General features: G+C 37.1%; 2 protein-coding genes across 4 annotated transcripts; one reads left to right on the forward strand and one right to left on the reverse strand.

The window, feature by feature from the left end:
* Nucleotides 1–904: 904 nt before the first annotated feature.
* phf6 (PHD finger protein 6) lies at nt 905–9,191 on the reverse strand. Of its 3 annotated transcripts, none has more exons than XM_052150065.1 (11): nt 9,027–9,191; nt 5,931–6,076; nt 5,661–5,749; nt 5,383–5,516; nt 5,134–5,180; nt 4,873–5,036; nt 4,592–4,735; nt 2,260–2,364; nt 1,945–2,078; nt 1,650–1,779; nt 905–1,460 (listed from the first exon to the last, which is right to left on the reverse strand). In XM_052150065.1, the coding sequence occupies exons 2-10, from the start codon at nt 6,019–6,021 to the stop codon at nt 1,650–1,652; spliced, it is 1,038 nt and encodes a 345-aa protein (XP_052006025.1). In that variant the 5' UTR covers nt 6,022–6,076; nt 9,027–9,191; the 3' UTR covers nt 905–1,460. The 3 variants fall into 3 exon arrangements, with proteins under 3 accessions (XP_052006025.1, XP_052006024.1, XP_052006023.1); XM_052150064.1 differs by having other exon boundaries at nt 1,945–2,057; nt 5,661–5,762; XM_052150063.1 differs by having other exon boundaries at nt 906–1,460; nt 5,661–5,762.
* Nucleotides 9,192–10,828: 1,637 nt separating this feature from the next.
* On the forward strand, nt 10,829–22,103 carry cab39l1 (calcium binding protein 39, like 1). The gene is made up of 9 exons (XM_052150278.1): nt 10,829–11,052; nt 16,260–16,429; nt 16,582–16,746; nt 16,909–17,027; nt 17,354–17,522; nt 17,774–17,833; nt 17,957–18,022; nt 18,264–18,407; nt 20,997–22,103. Exons 2-9 carry the CDS (start codon nt 16,313–16,315, stop codon nt 21,186–21,188), a joined length of 1,032 nt encoding a protein of 343 aa, XP_052006238.1. The 5' UTR covers nt 10,829–11,052; nt 16,260–16,312; the 3' UTR covers nt 21,189–22,103.
* The last annotated feature ends 970 nt before the right edge of the window (nt 22,104–23,073 follow it).

The raw sequence follows: 23,073 nt of genomic DNA on the forward strand, positions 1-23,073 counted from the left end.
CACACACGGCCTTAAAATGTATACAAAAATACACAAACATTTTAACAAGCTAATTTCAGAGTTCTCTTAAAGGAATATTTCGGGTTCAATACAAGTTAAGATAAATAGACAGCATTTTTGGCATAATATTGATTACCACAAAATGTATTTTCCTCCTTTTCTTTAAAAGCAAATGTCTGGGTTACCATGAGACACTTACAATGGAAGTCAATGGGGCCCTAATCGGTTAACGTTAATATACTCACCATTTCAAAAGTATAGAAACAAGATGTAAACAATATGCATGTTAACATGATTTTAGTGTGACAAAATCCTTTACTAACCTTTTCTGTGTAAAGTTATGGCCAATTTTACAACTTCGTTGCCATAATGTAATGTTAACAAACCCTAAAATGACTAAAAAAAATATGATTTAAACAACTTTTCAGCTTGAACGGAATTAATGTAAGTGCTTTAAAAAATTATAAGATTCACATTTCTGACTTTAAACTCTCCAAAAATTGGTTCCATTCACTTCCATTGTAATGCTGTCAATTGAACAATTTATACTGAACTCGGATTATTCCTTTAATAATCCAGGTGCTTTCATAATGATATACTAATACACTGTAAAATCTCAGGGACTATTTTTTTTTTTTTTAAATAAACACTTGAACATGAAATTAACATCCACACATTTCTATGTTTGCTATTAAATCTTAAAAGAATTAGTTTCATTTTTTAGAATTTTAAATTGATTGATGCTTGCAGCTAACACCTTTGAAAAGGATTCTTATTTTGAAATCATGCCATCAAATGGACAACTGAAAATAGAAAACATGTGTAGTTAGTGGTACACAGGATAATGCTAGCGTCCAATTTAGTGATGTACAGGTCTGTATAAACAAAGAAAAGAAAAAAGAATGACCACCCTGTGAGATTGAGTTAGAAAAGTGCATGCTAGCCAATTTTCTTTAATCTTGACTTGTACTAAAAAGAAAACCACATATCCAGTATTACTCATGTGTAAAATACAGTAGTAAAATATAATACGTGTTGTAAGGGAGAAAAAAAAAGAGGTGAAGATAGTTTCATGAATGAGAATTACTTTGAAAGGATTATTTAACTTCATAGTTTGGAGGAGATGGACTACAAACAGTCAGTCCAGACAAAGTGGAAACTGAAGGAGCAAGCACAAGTACATGACACGTTCCATCCACCCAGTCATGTGGTTTAAAGTATTATTATACCAAATATTTAAATAGAACCTATCCAGCTAGGTTATGGTTTACACTGCAGTACAAATCAATATAATTTGATATTAAACTTAATTCTCATTCACAATGTCCATGAAATACAGTCAAAGAGAGGAAAGCTGAAATTGTCAGATATTGCGAGCTGGCCCCAAGTTTCTAACTGAGCATTGTACAAAAGTATTTATATTGTCCCATCTTATTATGTCTTCAGTCTTCATGCATCATCTGGAAAAGAAAGGAACGGACATTATGACAATTGTACTTAAATCTTCCTTATGTCCACTGATCACATTGTCCTACTATGAATTCAAATTTTAATATGTAATATGAACACCTAAAATCCAAATGAATTACTTCATATGCAACACACTGAAATTCTCTTCCAAAGAATAAAATGCATTTGCAGAATCTCACCTAATTTCCATTGACCTGCGGTAGAGGATCTGCGCTGATGTCAATAGCAGCTCTCTCTCGACTGCGACTCTCCCTCTCCTCATCTTCCTCATCCCTTTCCTCATTTCCACTATGATTCTTACAATATAGCCTAGTGAAAACAACATTATGTGATACTGCACAAGAGATATGACCTGATGTTTTCAGTGTGTATACAGAATGTCAGAACTGTGTGGACCATGTGTGAAATAAATCTTGACAAATTACTCGTATTTGATTAAGTAATAATAACAAAGCATAGATAGATAGAACTTACTTATAAATGCCTCTGGCCATATTCTCTATGTATTTGGCTTTGTCTTGCAGGCCGCAGTGATAATGGTAGGTCTTTACGCAGGCTTTAATCTCACATCCAATGGTGGCTCCAAGCTGGGCACACAGGGTGCATTTCTAAAATAACCCATTAAATAATATATATATATATATATATATATATATACACATTCTCCTGTCTAATGTGGTAACATGGTTTTATGTTGCATTCAATTTTGATGTATGGTAATATATAGTGGCTCTTTGGCACAACACAGGCTCTGGACAACCATAAGTGGTGTAAACCAGAAAATCTCACCATTCTTTTTCCTCGCTTTATTTCCTGGATAACTGTTTTAATGTCAAAGTTACCAAATTCGGCACGTGAGGTGGTAGTTAGTTGGACGGTTCCAGATGAAAAAAGCTGTGACAAAAGTAGACAAAACAAAATCTGGTTTAGTGGAACAGGCTAAATCAAACCAACTATTTTTATGCCAATTCTATTTTAAATTTACGCTTAAAAAAAACTTGATGTGCGCATATGGCAGGGAGGAGGGCAGGGCCGGGTCGTGATGCTCCACACCCTGCCCCTAATCAGGCTAATCAAGCCATTGAGAGGGATAAGGGTGACCGGAGGCGGCAGTTCGTGAGAGAGAAAAAAAATAAATACAAAAAAAATTTACTCGCTGGTTCTCCGATACACCCTAGCCTGGTCCTTGGCCACTCCTCCACCCTCTAGTGGACGACATCCGCACCTCCCCAGGCGGATCAGAGGCAATTCTACCAGCCCCTGGCAGACGGAATGGCCCGCTGTGTTTTCGGTGGATGGTAGGGGTCTCCCCCACTCCTGGCAGTGATTCTCCCGGATGACCACGGCTGCTCCATTGGGGTGGATGGTAGTGGCGAGGACTCTACTACAGCGCATCCCTCCTCCTTCCCGAGTTTTGGCACCAGTGTAACAAAGTTCAATGGATAGGAGGAGGCAAGAACCGGCTTCACAATATACATAATCATTTAATAAATCAAAAAGACACAAACATACACACATAAAGGGCAGATGCCCATAAAGCTCTCTCTCGAACTGTTGCCTCTGGTCGCCCTTATCCCTCTCGAGGGCTTAATTAGCCTGATTAGGGGGCTGGGTGTGGAGCATCACGACCTGGCCCCACCCTCCTCCCTGCCACAGAGCATTACTCTCAAAATGCACTTAGTTCATGCTCAAAGCAGAGGTGGATTTTCATCTAGTGCATAAGGGGCAGTCTTAAATTCCACATACTGCGCTAAAGCGTTTATTCAATTTGAATACTCTAACTTAAACACTATTTTTAAAAAAAAATACAAATCAAAATGACAAAAGTACCAAGTATATGCAATTATATGGATTCAGAATTAAATTATTTTAGAAAAAACACCACTAAAATTAATCAAGATATATTTTTTTTTTACATTACAAATGTTGTAGCAGCTTTTTTTCTCTCTTTTTTAAAAAAATATTATATAAAAAAAACAATGAAATACTGTATATGTATAATTCCACATCCTGGGAAACTCTCACCTAGAGTAATCAGCTTAACTAATAGCAGCCTTCTACAACCTTTACAATATGAATATAATATTTTTTTTTCTAAAATAATTGAACACTGTACTCATGATTGGACATGCTGGCTTCAAACCATTGTTGGCAACCTTTTTGACAGAATGCCATTTTTTATTTTCCTTGTTCGTGGCTGTGCCGAGATCATCTTTGTGTGCATGCTTCAATGGAAGCAAAGGAGTTAACAGTCAAAAATATAGATTTTTTTAAAATTCATTTTGTCATAAAATCCTGAAACTTTATTTCCAGGTTTAATTTATAGTTTGAATCAGACAGATTTTTCAACCCCACTTTGTGTTTAAGTTTACTCTTTTATTGTTTTGTACGTGTTTTATTGTACTTACGTGATGTGTTGTTCTGAAAGCAAAAAGCTCCAAATAAAACAAAAAACTAGAATGTCAGAGTGACCGTACTAAAGTGGACACGGTTACTCCTGTAATAAACCAAAAGTAAATTTGCTGCCTTAATTGACCTGCTCTGCTGGCATTTGGTGCACAAATGGCTTGCTAATGCTGCGCTCTGTTGACTATACCACAGTCTAATCACACTTTAATATTGTTTAGCCTCCCATTCAGCTAATAGCATAGCTAATAAACATGCTGCGTGATCATGAGGAAATATTATATCAAGAGGTAGATTAAAACGACATCAACAAATAGGAAGGATAATAAAGATTGTTAAAAAAAGGACACTCCCTTATAGGTTACACCCACAACACTCAATGTCAATAATCCAAATAGCAGACCCCTGAATAAATAACTAATAAACTAGTCCTTTGAACAGTTAAGATCCCGTGATGGGAAGACTCCCTAGGCTTTCCATCATGCACGGGTCTAAGGAGGGGGCCAAGGTGGAAAATACCACCCAAGATTTTCCTTGTGCGCCCCCAGTCCGAGGCATAAATACCATGGGGGATCCCTCCCCCCAGGGTCAGATGAAGACAGAACCTATTGCCCAACTTAAAGGTCAAAATGCCACCCTAAAAATCACAACCTAGCATCGGCCCTGCTTTCATGTTTCATTGTTTTAACTTTTTTCAAGATTCATGAATCCTCACCATGCATTTGTAGTGTGCAGCAACCTTCTTTGTATTGTCAGAGTGGAGCACACCCCGCATTTCATTCTCTTCCTCACCAGCATGGCAGAAGCCACAGCGAAGGCCTGAATCACTGGGACTGCCTCTCAGAGGCGACCGGTCCCGCTGTAGCACACACAACCACAGGACAATTAGCATATGCTAGTTGTTAGCCACTGGCAAAAAAATTATTCTATAGCAAATTTGGATAAATATGGAAAACATGGGTTAAATAGGAGATAAAAAAATAAAACATGGCTTACATGTGAGGAACTCTCTGTATCATCATTGCCTTGTGAAGAAGTGGACCGAGTGTCATCTGACTGTCCTCGTGACACACCTCTGACTCTGCTTTTCTCAAAACGCCCCCTGCCCCTGCTCCGTGGCGAAGATGAATCTGAGTCATTAGCTGCAACCCCCTGTTCATCTGAGAGTAAATCACTAATAAATGCAAGTTTCACAAGAAGATAAGTGACCAAAATTAAACAAAGCACTCTTTAATGACAAAGAAGAGAACTATTTACCATCACTAGCGTCTTCAGAGGCATCTCTGTGTTTGCGACAATAAACACTAATTTGCAAAAAACAAAAACAAAACAGAAGAAATTATTGCCAAATATTTCATTATAAACCAGATGCAATTGTATAATATGAAGAATATCCAGGGCCGTAACTACCATAGACATTGAGGGGTTACCGATATGTGTCAATGGCAGATTCTTAAACTTTTACAATTGATTTGGTTACATTCTCTCTATGACCATAGTGCTTACAGATAGATGCCTTGGGAGGGATTCTCCCTAGTCTGAGCCTTGTCCCAAAGAGCACAGTAGTAGTGGTATGTCCGCCGACATGTCTTGACATCACAGCCAATGGTCGCCCCGGGCCGGTGACAGGAAGAACACATCTGAACAGCAAATGAGCAGGTAAGGAAACGCTAAGCAGACATTCAATTTTCAGTTAATGCTGTGATGTCACATTGATTCTCTACTGTATATATAGCTCAACTGAACATCTGAATTTTGTGTGGGCTGTTGGCTTGGATGCTTACTAATTTATTTCCTCTCTTTATCTCCTTTTTTACATCTTCAATGGAAAAGCCTCCAATGTTTTCACTGCCTGAATGAGATGTTACCAGTGCTGAGGAGAAAAGCTAAGTAAAACAATTATAGAAAACATATCAGAAAAACAAATGAATCATACAAGGTAAATGTATGCACTAGGACTTTTACGGTCAAACAAAGCCTTCTTGTATGACAAGTGTCTCTATCCCATTTTAACAAAAGTTAAATGAAAGAAAGATAGTATATGGTTTACTTACCATGCACTTGTGGTGGGCTGCCACCCTGTGGTTCTCTGATACCAGTAATTGTCCACACTCTTTGTCGCGGTTCGTTCGACAAAAGGCACATTTTCGAAGACGTGCTGAAGCTCCTTTTCTCTGTCCTGACATGGCCAGTTTTCAAACTACACCAATAAGAAAAAAAAAATTAAGTGAACTACACTCTACAGGGAGGAAGATAAAGTTTGTGGTTTAGATCTGTGAAGAAATAGCTCTAAGCTGTGTGTGTATACAGCAACAGTTGGCTAAAATTCATGCTAGCATTTTTTCTAAGCTTTCTGAAACTCATTTCCTGCATCTGTCAGTGAAGTACTTTGTTTTGAGGCTTGAAATGTAACACTAACGAAATGTTTGTATTTTGGTGTGTTTATGTAATTCAATAACACATTTTTTTAAAAGCAGTTTGGAATAAAATGTTCCTAAAAACCAGCATGCAGTGCACAAAGATGGTTCTAACAAATTGACATTTTTTGATGAAGAATTTAAGAGATACATCTACAGTTAAAGGGTTAGTTCACCCCAAAATGAAAATTCTGTCATCATTTACTCACCTTCATGCCAACCAAGATGTGTATGACTTTCTTCTTCTGCTGAACACAAATTAAGATTTCTAGGTGAATATTTCAGCTCTGTAGGTCCATACAATGCAAGTGAATGGTGACCAAATTTTAGATGCTCCAAAAAGCACATAAAGGCAGCATACTAGGGACTGTAATCAAGCTTGAAATCGTGATAGTTCCTAGGGACTGCGATGACAAGACGTACAGTGAAAAGGTCTGTTCACACCCAAAATCCATTAGATCACTTCAGCAGACATGAGGTGCATCACAAACTGCACACTTCTGCACTATTCTACACCATTTTGTAGTGTAAGTAGTATGTTTACACTGAATATGCAGAATATACAAGAAGTGTACTTTAAGTACTCCAATAATGCACTTTTTCAACCATCAAAACAGAGTGTGGAATGATGGACACTTCTTGCACTCAACGCACACAACTTCCCATACACAGGTAGAAGGAACGGCGTTACCTGGCTGCACTGCTGGTCTGATAAAACAGTTGTAAATAATGAAGAACGTAGCAGCTAGCGAAACCTCAGTGGATACAGCACATTACAAATGTGAGTTGAATGCTTTACCAGAGCTAGCAGTAGCACACCACGTGTGCTCGAAATGTCATTTCCTTCAGCTGTTATACAGCGGTTGCTTCCATTTAGCAAAAACTGTTAAATGTTACATTTGGGACAATACAATACTTTGAAAATTCATACACTGCATGGCTGAATGCTTGTATATTTTGTAAGTGCATATTGTATCATTTGGGACATAGCGATGGATTAAAACACTGAAGTCATATGGATTACTTTTATGCTGCCTTTGTGTTTTTTGGAGCTTCAAATTTTGGTCACATTCACTTGCATTGTATGGACCTACAGAGCTAATATATTCTTCTAAAAATCTTAATTTGTGTTCTGCAGGAGAAAGAAGGTCATACATATCTGGGATTGCATGAGGGCGAGTAAATGATGAGAAAATTGTTCTTTTTTAGTAAACTATACCTTTAAGGCAGTGGTTCCCAACCCTTTTCCTGGAGGCCCCCCAACAATGCACATTTGATCTGAGTTCGGAATGGCATCCCACCACACTACTCTTAACTACTTCTGCCTATGTCTGTCTATGGCAGAAATAGTAAGAGTAGTATGTAGTATGCCATTATTGGCCCTGGTATATCTTCCTTGTCTGGCACACCCAATTCCAGTCCTAGAATCTCTACCAACGAGTAGAATCAGGTGTGTTTGATTAGGGAGATATCCAAAATGTGTAGTGTTGGGGGGGTTTCTCAGAATTGAGAACCACTGCTATAACTTTCAGTTCACACTTTACCTTATTTTCAATCCTCAGGTTTAGAGATGTAACCACATTGGTTACGTTCTTTATGCAGGATGTACCAAAGTAATTTATGATTTAAATAACTTAATAATAAGTTGGCCTGAGTTCCTACTGCTGCTTACTGCCTAAAAACGAATATATTATATACTAAAAAAGTGTATGGATGGGAAAGAAATAGCACTTTAAAAATCTATATCACTCTAATGAAGGGGAAAGTCAACAAAACCACAGGCTTAGCGAAGTATACTAACAGACGTCAAACGAAATTATATTAATGTAAGTTTATGGTGACTTCACACCGTTTCTAGCTATAAAATATAGCGTCTGAAAAGCAGATGTGTGGCGTATTCAAAACACTGCAATTCAAGTAGGCAGCTCCCACTGTTCACAAAACCCCGCCATTCGCTAGAAGGCTAGCACATAATTTTTACCCAGAACAGAGAGAAATAGCTACATTTCGATCTTTCACGATCACCAACCCACAATATATACATTTTTTTAGGATTGATATTGTGTTGTTTTGAGTCTCGTTGGTTTTAATCGCGTTCGCGCGATAGAGAAGCTTCGCTGCCATGATAGCCGAGAAACAGCTCTCGCGCTACAACACAAACAGCAATGCAACGCACCGCGCGACACACTGTATCCAACAGAACAGCTGATACAACCTGCTCACAAGTCTCAATGAAACACTCTAAATACACTAGGAAAAAATTTTATCCTTTAGATCGAGTTAAGTAATAAGGGAGAATGAATATACAGGCCCGTGACAAAGGGCTTGTTTCGTCCTCAACAAGAACTCTTTCAATTCGCATGATATACTAACTATTTTAAGACTACGTAAAGTCTAATGTCTAACAAATAATATAAAGATTTGTATATCTCCCTAAGTGCATTCCGTTAAGGCCCAAGTGTATACAACAATACTGATGATCACAACTGTGCTTTAAATGTTTTATCTGAACTTTTGAGATGATTGTAAACAATAATTTTACATTTGTATAATAGATTAATCGCTGGGATATTATTTTGCCCGCTTCGCATGTGGAATCCCGCCATATGAAATGTATTTACACATCGCCCCGAAAAATACGAAGCTAATCCAGAAAATGCTCTCTCACCCCATTCTTTTTCTAACTCCAAAACTCTAAAGTTACAGTCAATGTGACATATTAGAAGCTCTTACCACTGGTGTGCTGAATGGGGTGATAGATTTAGACTGACTGTGAGAGCGTGTTGTGGCTCTTCCTCTCGCTGATCATTGAGAGCTTGTGCTTTCTATCTCTCACCATTGCGAGGCGTTCAAGTGACGTCGCGCACTGCCAAAAGCATGTTTGTCCAACGTTGAAACACAAGCGCACGCCCCTTTACGTCCTGTAGCAACCGTCAAGATAGCTTGAGAAATAGGCCCGGATGAGACGCATTAATAAAATACCTATTGTCTTTCAACTGTGGAGAGAACGATACCAATTTTTTTTACAAAAATCAACATACAACACACACACACACATGTTGGTGCGGCTATTCTTATGAGGACTCTCCATAGACATAATGATGTTTATACTGTAGGCTACGAACTAGATTCTATCCCCTAACCCTACCCCTAAACCTAACCCTCACAAAACTGTATGCATTTTTACATAAAAAAAACAGAAACAAACAATGACATAGTTTTCCTAATAAACCACTTTTATAGCATAATACCCTTGTAATTACCCATTTGTAACCTAAAAAAATGTCCTATTAAACCAAACAAACTCGCACACACACACACACACACACACACACACACACACACACACACACACACACACACACACTCATGTTGTGTTTCCATGTTTTATGGGGACTTTCCACAGACATAATGGTTTTTATACTGTACAAACTTTATATTCTATCCCCTAAACCTAACCCTATCCCTAAACCTAACCCTCACAGAAAACTTTCTGCATTTTTACATTTTCAAAAAACATAATTTAGTATGATTTATAAGCTGTTTTCCTCATGGGGACCGACAAAATGTCCCCACAAGGTCAAACATTTCGGGTTTTACTATCCTTATGGGGACATTTGGTCCCCACAAAGTGATAAATACACGCTCACACACACACACACACACACACACACACACACACACACACACACACACACACACACACACACACACACACACACACATATATAACCTTTGCGAGGAGATACAAATAAATACGTAAATAAATAAACCCATTAATGCAAAAATAATACAATATAAAATATAAATACCTGGTTTGGGAAATGCAATTTTTTAAAAGGAAAAACAATATTAAAGTTGATTTTTAAATATATATTTCTACATTTCTTTAATAATGTGTTTTTTTCTGGATGTCCTTCCATATTTATTTTTCGTTTGAGCAACATGTTAATGAGAGGATGTAGACAGCCGTGCATCACAGTCAAACTATGTCAAAAGTAGGCCCTACCTGCTAACTGCCCTAAATCGTATATGTATTATTTTGATTTGATGGGTGCCTGTATTTATTTGTTTGTTTATTTGTATATGTCTTCACCCTTTTCATTAGTTATTATTATTATTTACGATCGAATGTGTGTATTTATTTATTTATGTATTTATTATTTTTACAGGTTTCGTCCTCCATATTCAGCATCTGTTGGGAAAATGTTTTAAACTTAAGAATTGTTATTAATGTTTTAGGATTTACATTTTAAATGTAATTAAGGTGAAGAAAAAAAACACATTAGGATTTGTAATTGCATATAGACCTTTACTTAAATATTCACGCATATATTTATTTACATATGGTTGAACTGAAGAAATATGTTAATCACGTAACATTCGTAATTAAAAGGGAAAATGTCCTCTTTCAGTACTTTCTGTACACTAGATGGTGTGCGCCTCAGTCTCTCGCTCCGATTGGCCAGAATTTCACGTCAATTAAAAAAAGGGGGCGTTTAAAAACTCTCTTCAACTTCCCTAATAAAGTGAAGCGGCAGACGCTTGAAGTGTGTGAGCAGCCAACCACTCCTAAATTAATCGCAGTTTCTAACCCTGGAAGGATAACCTTTTGGGGAGTTAAGTATAGCATGCTCGTCATTGTTTGAACTCATATAATATATATCTATTTAGGTTCTCGTAGGTCGATTTATCTTGTTTCCTGTTCGAGGTATTTAAAGTGGAATTTACAGTAGACGTTTGAGTCCTGGTATATTCGGTAAGTGCCTCTGCTTTTCCTCTACGACCAGCTAACACACATGCACTTAGCATGGCATGTTGTCTGTCATTTTCTTCCTGCGCATAGCACTCCAAACAGACGTTTTCAATTGAACATTTTCTCGGGTTTTCATTTTAAATGGGTCTCGATTATTTACTTTTCTGTTCAGGATAAACATAGTTTGGATTATCTTCTATTACTCGCAACTGGATCAACTGTCAAAAATGTCATTGAAAAGTTGGAAGGTTCAGCCCTAACTGCGTGTCAAATAGAAACTTTACAAGGCATTAGTAGGAGCCATCTGACAAAAATCCACTCTGAAAGATTATATAGATGGAAAAAGTTACAGAAATAAGTGCTTTGTTTCCAATTTTATGACTTTTTTCTAGCTTGTCTGGCCATGATCATGCCACACTGAAGTCCGCTAGCCATCGAGCTAAATGGCTAAATGTCCAGTCAGCTGTAGGATTTAAAAGTAATAAGTTTTATTGTCCTTCATATACAGTTGTGTGTTTTGTTTTTCGGAAACATTGCTAAACTTACAGCGTGACACAGTACACGATAAAGTGAGTGAGATGAGTAATACTGAGTTCCTGAGAAGTGTTGATCGATAAGTCCTGGGTGGAGGTTAGCTTAGCTCAGCGGGATTTTAGCAGTTTTTAAATTGAACAAACTGGTCAGTCGCTCTTTTATTAAATTAACATTCGTGTCTTGCTGTGGTAAATATACATTTATTTGTAATTGTCCTTGTTCGATACTCTCCGTATAGGATATTCATAAAGTTTTGGTATGCTTTTATAATAATAATAAACAAAAAATATAAATATCGTTTTAAGGAATTAGGTCCTTATAAAGGAATAATTCATCCAAAATTGAAAATGATCTTATCTTGCTATCCCAGATGTGTATGACTTTGTCTTCTGCAGAACACAAACAAACATTTTAGAATAATATTTCAGCTCTGTAGGTCCACATAATGCAAGTGAATGGTGGCTAAAACTTTGAAGCTCCAAAAAGCACATAAAAGCAGCATCAAGGTAATGCATAAAACTCCAGTGATTTAATCCATGCCTTCAGAAGTGATCAATTGTTTTGGGTGAGAACAGACCACAATATAACTCTAAAGTTTTTCACTAGAAACCTTGACATCTGCTGTCTCCTTGGTGATCATGATTTCAAGCTCGATTACACTTCCTAGCACCATCTAGCGCTCTGTGCATGCGTCAAGCACTAGGAAGTTAAATCAAGCTTCATGATCATGCCTAGAGACTGCAATGGCAAGATATACAGAGAAAGAAGGGGTTGCATTTTGGTCTGTTCTCAACCAAAATTGATTAGATTGATCCAGAAGACTGATTAAATCACTGGTCTTATGGAATACTTTTATGCTACATGTATATGCTTTTAGGAGCTTCAAAGTAGGGCTGGGTAAAAATATTGTTTTTCTGATGCGTTGCGCGGTCTTCTATTGAACTATTTTGATAATGATTCTTAAATCCCAAGATCAATCGTTCACTTTATGTGGCAAACCTTATATAATAATGCAATTAAATCACTTGCTTGTGCAATCAAATCTCAAGCTATTTGACAAAAAATTTCTGTGATTACCCACTGGCTGGTAAATGTTCATATTTCACTCACCAGTGATTGAGTATTATAGTGGACAAGAAGTTATTAGCACAGAGGTCCTTTCACTGCGCATTGGGAGTACGTTTGGTTTAACTTGTTCTGTGTGCCCAAAGATAAGATCCACGGATCTATATGTCATTGAATAATGTCTCTTTTAAAACCCTTTCTGTTTAATTAACATTTAATATAATATATAAAATGGTGTTACTCCAGGGCTATGGTGCAACACAGAACAGTACGCAAGACTACATAAAGTGCAATAAACAGCAGTGTGAGATGAGTGCAGGACAATATATATACACAGGACAATAAATACACAGAACATGAGCTGTAGGCTGTAAACTATGACATTTCAAGACATTAATTAATGGAATAGACTGAATTTTAAAAAATTTAAAAAGCTAAAATGTGACCAATTTGATAGAAAAACTAATGAGAAAATATAATTTGTAAAATTAATGAATTGAAACCAATCTAGAATCGAATCGAGAGCTTGTGAATCGGAACAGAATTGGGAAATCTGTAAGCTAATCTATACCCAACCGTACTTCAAGTTTTGGTCACCATTAACTTGCATTGAATGGACCTACAGTGCTGAGATCTTTTTCAAAAAATCTTCGTTTATGTTCTGCAGAAAAAAGAAATTCATACAAATCTGTGATGGCATGAGGGTGAATAAATGATGAGAGAATTTTCATTTTTATTTGAATATCATGTTAAGCTTGTTTTTAATGTCAGAACACTCTTGAAAAAGACAAGTTTTAACAAGTAACAAGTTTTTTTTTTATTGTTATAAATGTGTTTTGTTAGCAACTACAACAGCAAAAAGAAATGTTTTTCTATTTACTGATGATATATACTAGGGCTGCACGATTTGGGGAAAGTCATATTGCGATTCCGATATAATAAACAAATGATATCATGAGTCAACTTGCTTGGTTATCAAGGAAAATGCACAAATAGATTACTGATAATGCTGAAATGTGTATTTCTCAACTCAAACATACAAACTAGCAACAACAACAACAACTATAAATGCAGTGTTTTCAAATTAAAATAATTTTTACAAAATTAAATAATAACATCTTTGCATTACTGCAAACTTGTTATTTTCTCAATATTACACCTAAATAAAATAGAACAATAAAAACATACAAATTTTCATGAAAATAAGATTGTCCAAACAAACTTACATTTAATCAGGATGTAACATGTACTTTCTATAAACTCTTTTGAAAAGGAAACTGGATATAAAAGTGTGGTTCACTCAAACCACTAAAAATGTTGTTGTTGTTGCTGTTGTGTTTTTTTTTTTTTTTTAAATGACCAACTGGTATTTCCAAATCCTCTTTCTAAAAAGTTCTACTTATCGCTGGTACCTCTTGTCCAGTGTGTGGATCATTTTCTGAAATCCCACTTTGCTAACGGTGCATCATGTCTCTTTATATCTCTGTGAAGACTTGTCATATGGCTCGACACTCGCAAACACATCTGTAATTGTGCTTTGTTTTGTATGGCTTACTGGGCTTTTTAATGCAGTTTTAGTCAATGAAAACTGTTGACATTGTAGTCATATTTAGTAAAAATACAAAATACAAAATTGTCAGCGGGGGTGAGATACGAGCGTCTGCGTGTTAGAATGCGCATCACCCAGCAGAAATGTATAGCTCTCCCGGTCTCGTCTCCCGCTCAGATCGTGTCTCTTCCGTGACTGGTTGACGCGGCGGCTCTGACCGCACCGAGAATGACAGTTTTGGAGTTTGTGTTTATTTACCTGGCACGCTCCCATATAATATGAACTTTAATTAAGGATGAAATAAAGATATATTGCCAAGCTGTGATCTGTGTTATTTTTTTTCTGGCCACCAGTTCAGTGTCGGTCTGCACCTGATTTCCACAATAGTATCCAGCTGCAGACCCGCAGCACCACCACCAGTTTCAGAACCCCAGTTTCGGAACCCCAGCACCAGAACCTGAAGTGAGGGGCGGAGCTTACGTTCTAAACCGAGTAGCGCCACCTAACGTTTTGGAGAGTAGGCTACACCACCAGTTTCAGAACCCCAGCGCCAGAACCTGAAGTGAGGGGCGGAGCTTACGTTCGAAACCGAGTAGCGCCACCTAACATTTTGGAGAGTACTTTGCTTTTATTACAAACGAAACATCATACTTTATACGTATGTTATAATGATTCTTTAAGGTACAGTACAATAAGCATTTTAAAACATTGATCTTGTGTAATATAATTGTATATAGTTATCCGTTTCATTGTATTATGAGAGTTACTTCCTGATCATGATGGTGAAAAAAAATGCTTGAAACTTAATGGGCATTTTATATAAAATATACTTTATTTCACAAGAACATTTGCAGCATGCATTTTTCTTTATGTAAAATAAAACATGTCAAAAAACTAAAAAAGAGAGAAAATTCAGCATAATTTTAAAAGAAACAATAAAAATATATACAACAAATGACCAATTCACCCCTAGGCCCATTTTATCATGACAATCCTGTATAAATTGAACTTAAAATGTATCAAATGAGGAATTCACTCTCAGGCCCATTTTGTCCTTACATTCTTGCTAAAATAACTCCATGTCATCCCTGAACACAAAATGAAATAGAAAGGGCTCTCTGGAAGCTTCTGACTGTTCCAGGAGATTGTTGCGGGCCTTTTCCTTGTGGTCTTCATTCATTCGAAATGTCTCTACAAGAGATGAAAGCACCACACAATAATCTCAACGGAAAAAAAAAACCTCAACTATAAGGTAACATTAACTCACAAACAATGCATATAACAGAGGGACGTGGAACAAACACTTTAGCACCTTCACAAGATGTCTTCAAAACGTCACCGCAAGGCTCATTTACAACACGCAAAAATGTATCAAACCATCCGTAGAATTTTTTTTTTTAATACAGTAAAGTATGACAACATATTCAAGCTTCAATAAGATGATAAAGTTATGCACAAATTAAATATTTAGCAGATAAACGCTGAACTTAATATATGCGATAATTTTTCACAACATGATGTCAAAAACGTTAGACAACGTTACACAACTCACCATATGCTCTCCGCCATGCTTGTGTCATTGTCAATAACTCCGCCCCTCACTTCAGGTTCTGGCGCTGGGGTTCTGAAACTGGTGGTGCTGCTGGTCTGCAGCTGGATATGTCTCGATTTCCACGCTGAACACCGGAAACTCGCATGACATGACCACACGTGCCACTCTCTAAACTGAGACTGACTGGTCATCTTTTTATTAGCGGTGTAGAAAATGGGCAAACAGCTCTCAGAGAGAATGGGCTGTCACGTCCACACACGCACTTATTTATTTAATATAATCGCAGCATTTTGCCGTTATATAATCACACAGGCTGACATCGCGATTACATATGATTAATCGTGTAGCACTAAATTCACTATACATCCTGTAATGATTTGGCTGATAGAAACTGCTTTGGAAATATATTTTTCCATTATGACCAACTGGTACTTTATTCATTATTCTTATCAAAACTTGCATCAAGAACTTAAAATTTTGCATCCCAATAATTTTCATGTTTTATTCAAGGTGAAACATTTCTGGCATCATTTAAAATCCAACACCTACCCTAGCTAGCCACCATGCCATTCCCATTTGGGAAGTCTCAGAAGAGCCCGGCAGAGATAGTCAAGAGTCTAAAGGAGCATGTGGCATACTTGGAGAAGCTGGAAGCATCTGAAAGCAAGAAATGTGAAAAGGTCAAATTTTTCATAAAAAAATAAATAAATAAAAAAAACTAACGTTCATCTGAATGTTATCTGAAGCGTGTACAATCACCCCTTTGTTTCAGGCAACTGTGGATTTTTTAGGTTATGTTCTGAGTCAGAAAAAATGACTGTTTCTCCTGTAGGTTGCAGAGGAAGTATCAAAAAATCTAGCGTCGTTGAAAGAGGTGCTGTCTGGCACTGGAGACAAGGAGCCTCAGACAGAAGCTGTGGCCCAACTGGCTCAAGAGTTGTACAACACCAACCTCCTCATTTCCCTCATAGCAAATCTACAGAGGATTGATTTTGAGGTGAATATTATGAAGTTTAAAAAATGTTTGTTTGGATTACAAGTACTTTATTTGCTGTTTTTAATGACATAATGAGTTACATCGTTTCATCCACACTTTTGATTCATAAAATACAATTTTACAAAAAAGGTACATACAATTTTATGTTCTGATTCACCAAAGGGAAAGAAGGATGTGGTGCATCTGTTTAGCAACATAGTACGTCGCCAGATTGGCTCTCGCACCCCAACTGTGGAGTACATCTCTTCTCACTCACAGATCCTCTTCATGCTGTTAAATGGGTAAGTTTCCAGACCACAGGGCATAGCCATGGCTCAACATTTTCAGAAGACATTGATTAGCCTTGCTTTTCCAATTGATGTTATGGGACTCTGTGGTTGTACAGTTATTTTAGGACCACAAATTTCCCATTTCCTGTCAATATGGCTGAGCTGCCAGTAGTGTCCAGCTTTTACAGCAGACATGTAGTTATTGACACTTATTGACATTGTGTCAAATGATGGCTAAATTATTATTACTTTTTGGGTAGTATGCATACACAGACACACAATCAAATTGAGTTGTTTTATGTAAGAGAAATAACAAGGGATTTTTCTCTTAAATCCAGCTATGAAACTCCAGAAGTGGCTCTTAATTGTGGCATGATGCTGAGGGAATGTCTCCGCCATGAACCTCTGGCCCGAACTGTTTTGTTTTCTGAGGAATTCTTTTCATTCTTTAGTTATGTGGAGCTATCTACCTTCGACATTGCCTCAGATGCATTTGCCTCCTTCAAGGTGTGTCATTTAAACAGTTCAGCATCCATTTTGTGGGGTTTTGACTTGCTGTTGAACACTGTTTGACAAAAAGGAAAAAATGGACCTTGAATTTAGGAAAAACAGCTATATATGGTATTTTATCATTTTACTGGAAACTGGAAATGTTATATGAATGGTTAAGGTTATTTATTATTTATTTTATATCAACATGGAATCGATAAACCTAATGAAAGAAAGTACATTTACCTCAAGTTTGACTTTGTTTTTAGGATCTCCTGACTAGACACAAGATCATGTGTGCAGATTTCTTGGAAACAAATTATGACCGAGTGAGTTACTCTTGTTTCCCAATAATTCATTTGGAAGGGCTTGTGTATAAGTGATTCTGCCTGTTCCACTCCACGGACAGAATGTGCTTAGTATTATACTTTAATAATTTCATTACGTTTTAGGTGTTCACAGAGTATGAAAAGCTGCTGCATTCTGAGAATTATGTCACCAAGCGTCAGTCTCTAAAGGTAAGTATTTTTTGCAATGCATATGTTTTCAATAATTCAAGGCTGTAATGGTATTTAACCCCTAAAGGCAGAAATTCTGCTGTAAGAATCTATACATGGAAGTTAGTTTAAGTCATCTGTAATTTGGGTAGCCACATATTTTTAAATAATTGAATAACTACATACCTATATTGGGTGGTTTGGCTTCATTCTTTTTTTTGGCATATAAGTGTGTTATAACTGACCATCAATTGATGTCCAGCTCCTTGGAGAATTGCTGCTGGACAGACACAACTTTACAGTCATGACTAAATTCATCAGTCGAGCTGAGAACCTGAAGCTGATGATGAACATGTTGAGAGACAACAGCCGCAACATCCAGTTTGAAGCCTTTCATGTTTTTAAGGTGTGTGTGTGTGTGTGGTCTGTTTAAATGTATTGCTTGTTTATGTGTGTTTTTATGTACATGTTTGCATTTTAAGTTATCTAAATGAATAGAACTTGGTCCTGGTCTGCTTTTTCCTCTACATACTCTAATTACATTCCACGTTCAACAGCTGACTGGTCCCATGGCCCAATTGTACCCTCACTCATTGACTATGTTTACATGCACTTAAGAAAATGGTTTATTCCAGGTAGGGGTGGGCGATATGACCAAAATCTTATAACAATATGAGTAATTTTATATCACAATAACGATATATATCACAATATAGTAAGAGTTTTCTGGAAAATCAATAAAAATAGGTTTATACAGGTGAAACTCGAAAAATTAGAATATCGTGCAAAAGTTCATTAATTTCAGTAATTCAACTTAAAAGGTGAAACTAATATATTATATAGACTCATTACAAGCAAAGTAAGATATTTCAAGCCTTTATTTGATATAATTTTGATGATTATGGCTTACAGCTTATGAAAACCCCAAATTCAGAATCTCAGAAAATTAGAATATTGTGAAAAGGTTCAGTATTGTAGGCTCAAAGTGTCACACCCTAATCAGCTAAACACCTGCAAAGGGTTTAAATGGTCTCTCAGTCTGGTTCAGTTGAATTCACAATCATGGGGAAGACTGCTGACCTGACAGTTGTGCAGAAAACCATCATTGACATCCTCCACAAGAGGGAAAGCCTCAAAAGGTAATTGCAAAAGAAGTTGGATGTTCTCAAAGTGCTGTATCAAAGCACATTAATAGAAAGTTAAGTGGAAGGGAAAAGTGTGGAAGGAAAAAGGTGCACAAGCAGCAGGGATGACCGTAGCCTGGAGAGGATTGTCAGGAAAAGGCCATTCAAATGTGTGGGGGAGCTTCACAAGGAGTGGACTGAGTTACTGCATCAAGAGCCACCACACACAGACGGGTCCTGGACATGGGCTTCAAATGTCAAACGTCTTATCTGGGCTAAAGAAAAAAGAACTGGTCTGTTGCTCAGTGGTCCAAAGTCCTCTTTTCTGATGAGAGCAAATTTTGCATCTCATTTGGAAACCAAGGTCCCAGAGTCTGGAGGAAGAATGGAGAGGCACACAATCCAAGATTCTTGAAGTCCAGTGTGAAGTTTCCACAGTCTGTGTTGGTTTGGGGAGCCATGTCATCGGCTGGTGTTGGTCCACTGTGCTTTATTAAGTCCAGAGTCAACGCAGCCGCTCTACCGGACATTTTAGAGCACTTCATGCTTCCTTCAGCAGACAAGCTTTATGGAGATGCTGACTTCATTTTCCAGCAGGACTTGGCACCTGCCCACACTGCCAGAAGTACCAAAACCTGGTTCAATGACCATGGTATTACTGTGCTTGATTGGCCAGCAAACTCGCCTGACCTGAACCCATTAGAGAATCTATGGGGCATTGCCAAGAGAAAGATGAGAGACATGACACCAAACAATGCAGAAGAGCTGAAGGCCGCTATTGAAGCATCTTGGTCTTCCATAACTCCTCAGCAGTGCCACAGGCTGATAGCATCCATGCCACGCCGCATTGAGGCAGTAATTAATGCAAAAGGGGCCCAAACCAAGTACTGAGTACATATGCATGATTATACTTTTCAGAGGGCCGACATTTCTGTATTTAAAATCCTTTTTTTTATTGATTTCATGTAATATTCAAATTTTCTGAGATTCTGAATTTGGGGTTTTCATAAGCTGTAAGCCATAATCATCAAAATTATATCAAATAAAGGCTTGAAATATCTTACTTTGCTTGTAATGAGTCTATATAATATATTAGTTTCACCTTTTAAGTTGAATTACTGAAATTAATGAACTTTTGCACAATATTCTAATTTTTCGAGTTTCACCTGTATATGAAATAATCATATTATAATGCCTATTCTGAAAGCTTTAGTCAGTGAATTAAATAGGCTACTTTATTAATGGAAACTACTGCAATACTACTTATATAGGTTTTTGAAGAGTGGGTGTGGGCATGTGCATGAAAGGACTGTATAACTAACGTCATAAAATGGAGCCCAACAACAGTTCAACACAGCAGATAATTCAAACTTTCTAGGTGTACAGTGGGAAAAGCACATACACTTTAAACAATACCTATTCATACACACCAGTGTAAAATATCAACTCCTTTCGTGTTCGAATATGTTTGTGCTTGTTTGTTGGGGGAATCCCTGAGTTTGACGTAAGACGGAAACTGCACTATTGCAGTGCAGTTCCACTGTATATAGGGATGGAAAGATAAGGAAACAAACAGCAACCACTGTGGAATATCTGTAAATAAAGCGAAGCAACATCTCTCAAAGCATGTCGTGGGGAAATCATGCTGCTTTTCTGACCGAGATGCATGAATATGGGAGTAAAGAGTATGCCGCTTATACAGTGCATGAAAACGGGACACAACTTTCTTGCAATAAATAGCTTTCTCACAATAAGCCACTTTCTGGTGTCCATGTAAACGTAGTCATTGAATGTTAACAGGTCAGGGTCTGTTGCCAGGCTAGATTCAGTGACTTGGACTGCATTTTAATAGGTTTCTTGTGCCCTCTCAGGTGTTTGTGGCTAACCCTAATAAGACACAACCTGTGCTGGACATCCTTCTCAAGAACCAGTCCAAGCTGGTGGACTTTCTGAGCCACTTTCAGACAGACCGTTCTGAGGACGAGCAGTTCTGTGATGAGAAGAACTATCTCGTTAAGCAAATTCGGGACCTCAAACGGCCTGCACCTCCAGAGGAGTCCTAATAGAAGAAAATGGGAACATCGAACCACAGACTTTGTCTAGTAATGTGGTTTATGTGGGTGAGAATTAGATGGGAGGGAAAACGAAATAAGTCAAAGGAAGTAGGAAAGGCATAGCTTGGACTAAATCTCTTTACATCCAGCCTCTGAAATGGGTAGAGAAGATGTTAGTATGTGCAAACTGCATTTTTCCCTGTACTGGGGGGCAATCAGGCTTTTGCCATCAAAAGTGGAACAAGTGGAACCCAAGCACTCCATTTATACCCCAAATAAAAATATATTAAATAGCAATATTGATAATTCTAAGACAATTGTTAGTGCCCTGCAAAGTAATTTCCTATAGTCACAGATTTAATAGTACATCTTTGCAAACTTTTACCAATATACTTCTTATTAATCTTTACTGTATGGCTTGGCAAATTTGCACTAAATCTGGTAGCTTTGCTCCAGGTCCACCATTAGTGCCAGACTCTTAGCATGTGAAAGAAAACAAAATGCTAAAGAAAGCATTTTAAAATTTTTAAATGTTGCAAAAAACAAACAAACAAACAAACTATACATTAACTCATTCAACTAGATAAAATTACGTGTTTAACCTAGTTGGGAAAATTACAGCATTTCAGTAGAGTATCTCCAGAAAATGTGTCTTATGGTCCAATAAAGCGAGACCTTATATTTGTTAAAAAATTAATAAATAGAAAATAACCCATAGAGTTTAGTTGTTGGATGCTGCACTCAATTTTCATTTTAATTGGATGACTTATTTAAGTAGCTTGGTCATTCTGGGTCTTCTATTACATGAATCTATATGAAACTATTATTTGAATCTATTATATTTATCTACAACATTGGATATGTAGTAGTATTCTGCTTTTGCTTGGGTTAACACCTTAGGAAGACTAGTTTTTATTTCAGTTTTCAAACATTGTTTAAAAACAAAACCAATTTAAATATTTTCTCAGTTTATATGAACCATGGAAGGAAATCAGGTTTCTTAGACTTCAGCAATGTAAAAATAGTTGGTACACAATTACAGTGCAAGATGTGAAAACCTCCACATACACACTGTAACATTAAAAGGATGTCAACTGCTAGAGCTGGGGTGTCTTAACATTCCTCGTGCTGCATTTTAATGACCAGCTTAGACAAGCCAATGAAGCCATTAACAGATGGTTGCAATAGAGAAAGACCATCGAGTACAATACTTCATGTCCTGCACTGTTAAACTTGAATGAGCCAAAACTGTGGTAACACAAGTTATATTCTTAAAATACCTGATTGTACCTACAATTTGGTTCTCCTATGGAATGCACCTTTCAGTACCTCTTGGAAGTTAAGTTAATTAAATGCAGAAGGCATTCTACTGAAAAGTTCTGTTCTACTCATTAGCCTTCATAACTTAAATTGAGTATATATATATATATATATATATGTGTACTCTGTTTGCACAAATTATTTTCTCATATACCTCATAGGTTTTAAGTTTCTAAGTGCTGTTTTCTTTTCTTGTCAACATTATAGTGGATGTGGGGCAGTAGTATGAATTATGTAAGCAAAAGTAAGACCTCACAACAGGGAAAAGTTGTGGTCTTTAAATGCTGGATAGGACCTACAAGGGAAACAATTTCATTTTGCAGTTTGCTTATGGGTACACACAATGTCACAAGTGTGAGAAGAGCACTCACTGTGTTTATGTTAATGAGCCGCAGTTTCACTCTAATAGGTTTTTAATTGATTAATCCAAATGTCGGTGTGGCTTATGCTTTGATACAACAGTTTCAGTTAGCACATAACCAACAGCAAAGATGTTTTTGGAAGTGGTATGATTTGCTTGTGAAAATTATTTTTTGGGGGGCCAAGTGAGCTGCCTTTTTGTGCTATTATAAAC

The sequence above is a fragment of the Xyrauchen texanus genome, chromosome 19, assembly GCF_025860055.1.
Source record: "Xyrauchen texanus isolate HMW12.3.18 chromosome 19, RBS_HiC_50CHRs, whole genome shotgun sequence".
In the NCBI taxonomy this organism is placed as follows: domain Eukaryota; kingdom Metazoa; phylum Chordata; class Actinopteri; order Cypriniformes; family Catostomidae; genus Xyrauchen; species Xyrauchen texanus.

What these genes read in the sequence shown, in the direction of transcription:
- phf6 (XM_052150063.1), bottom strand. Translation starts at nt 6,062, where the DNA reads ATGTCAGGACAGAGAAAAGGAGCTTCAGCACGTCTTCGAAAATGTGCC. An exon ending in TAAAGAGAGGAAATAAATTA is followed by an intron (nt 5,517 to 5,660) that starts GTAAGCATCCAA and finishes TTTGCTGTTCAG; the next exon opens with ATGTGTTCTTCCTGTCACCG. An exon ending in ATACAGAGAGTTCCTCACAT is followed by an intron (nt 4,736 to 4,872) that starts GTAAGCCATGTT and finishes TGTGTGCTACAG; the next exon opens with CGGGACCGGTCGCCTCTGAG.
- cab39l1 (XM_052150278.1), top strand. Translation starts at nt 16,313, where the DNA reads ATGCCATTCCCATTTGGGAAGTCTCAGAAGAGCCCGGCAGAGATAGTC. An exon ending in CTCTTCATGCTGTTAAATGG is followed by an intron (nt 17,028 to 17,353) that starts GTAAGTTTCCAG and finishes TCTTAAATCCAG; the next exon opens with CTATGAAACTCCAGAAGTGG. An exon ending in ATGCATTTGCCTCCTTCAAG is followed by an intron (nt 17,523 to 17,773) that starts GTGTGTCATTTA and finishes CTTTGTTTTTAG; the next exon opens with GATCTCCTGACTAGACACAA.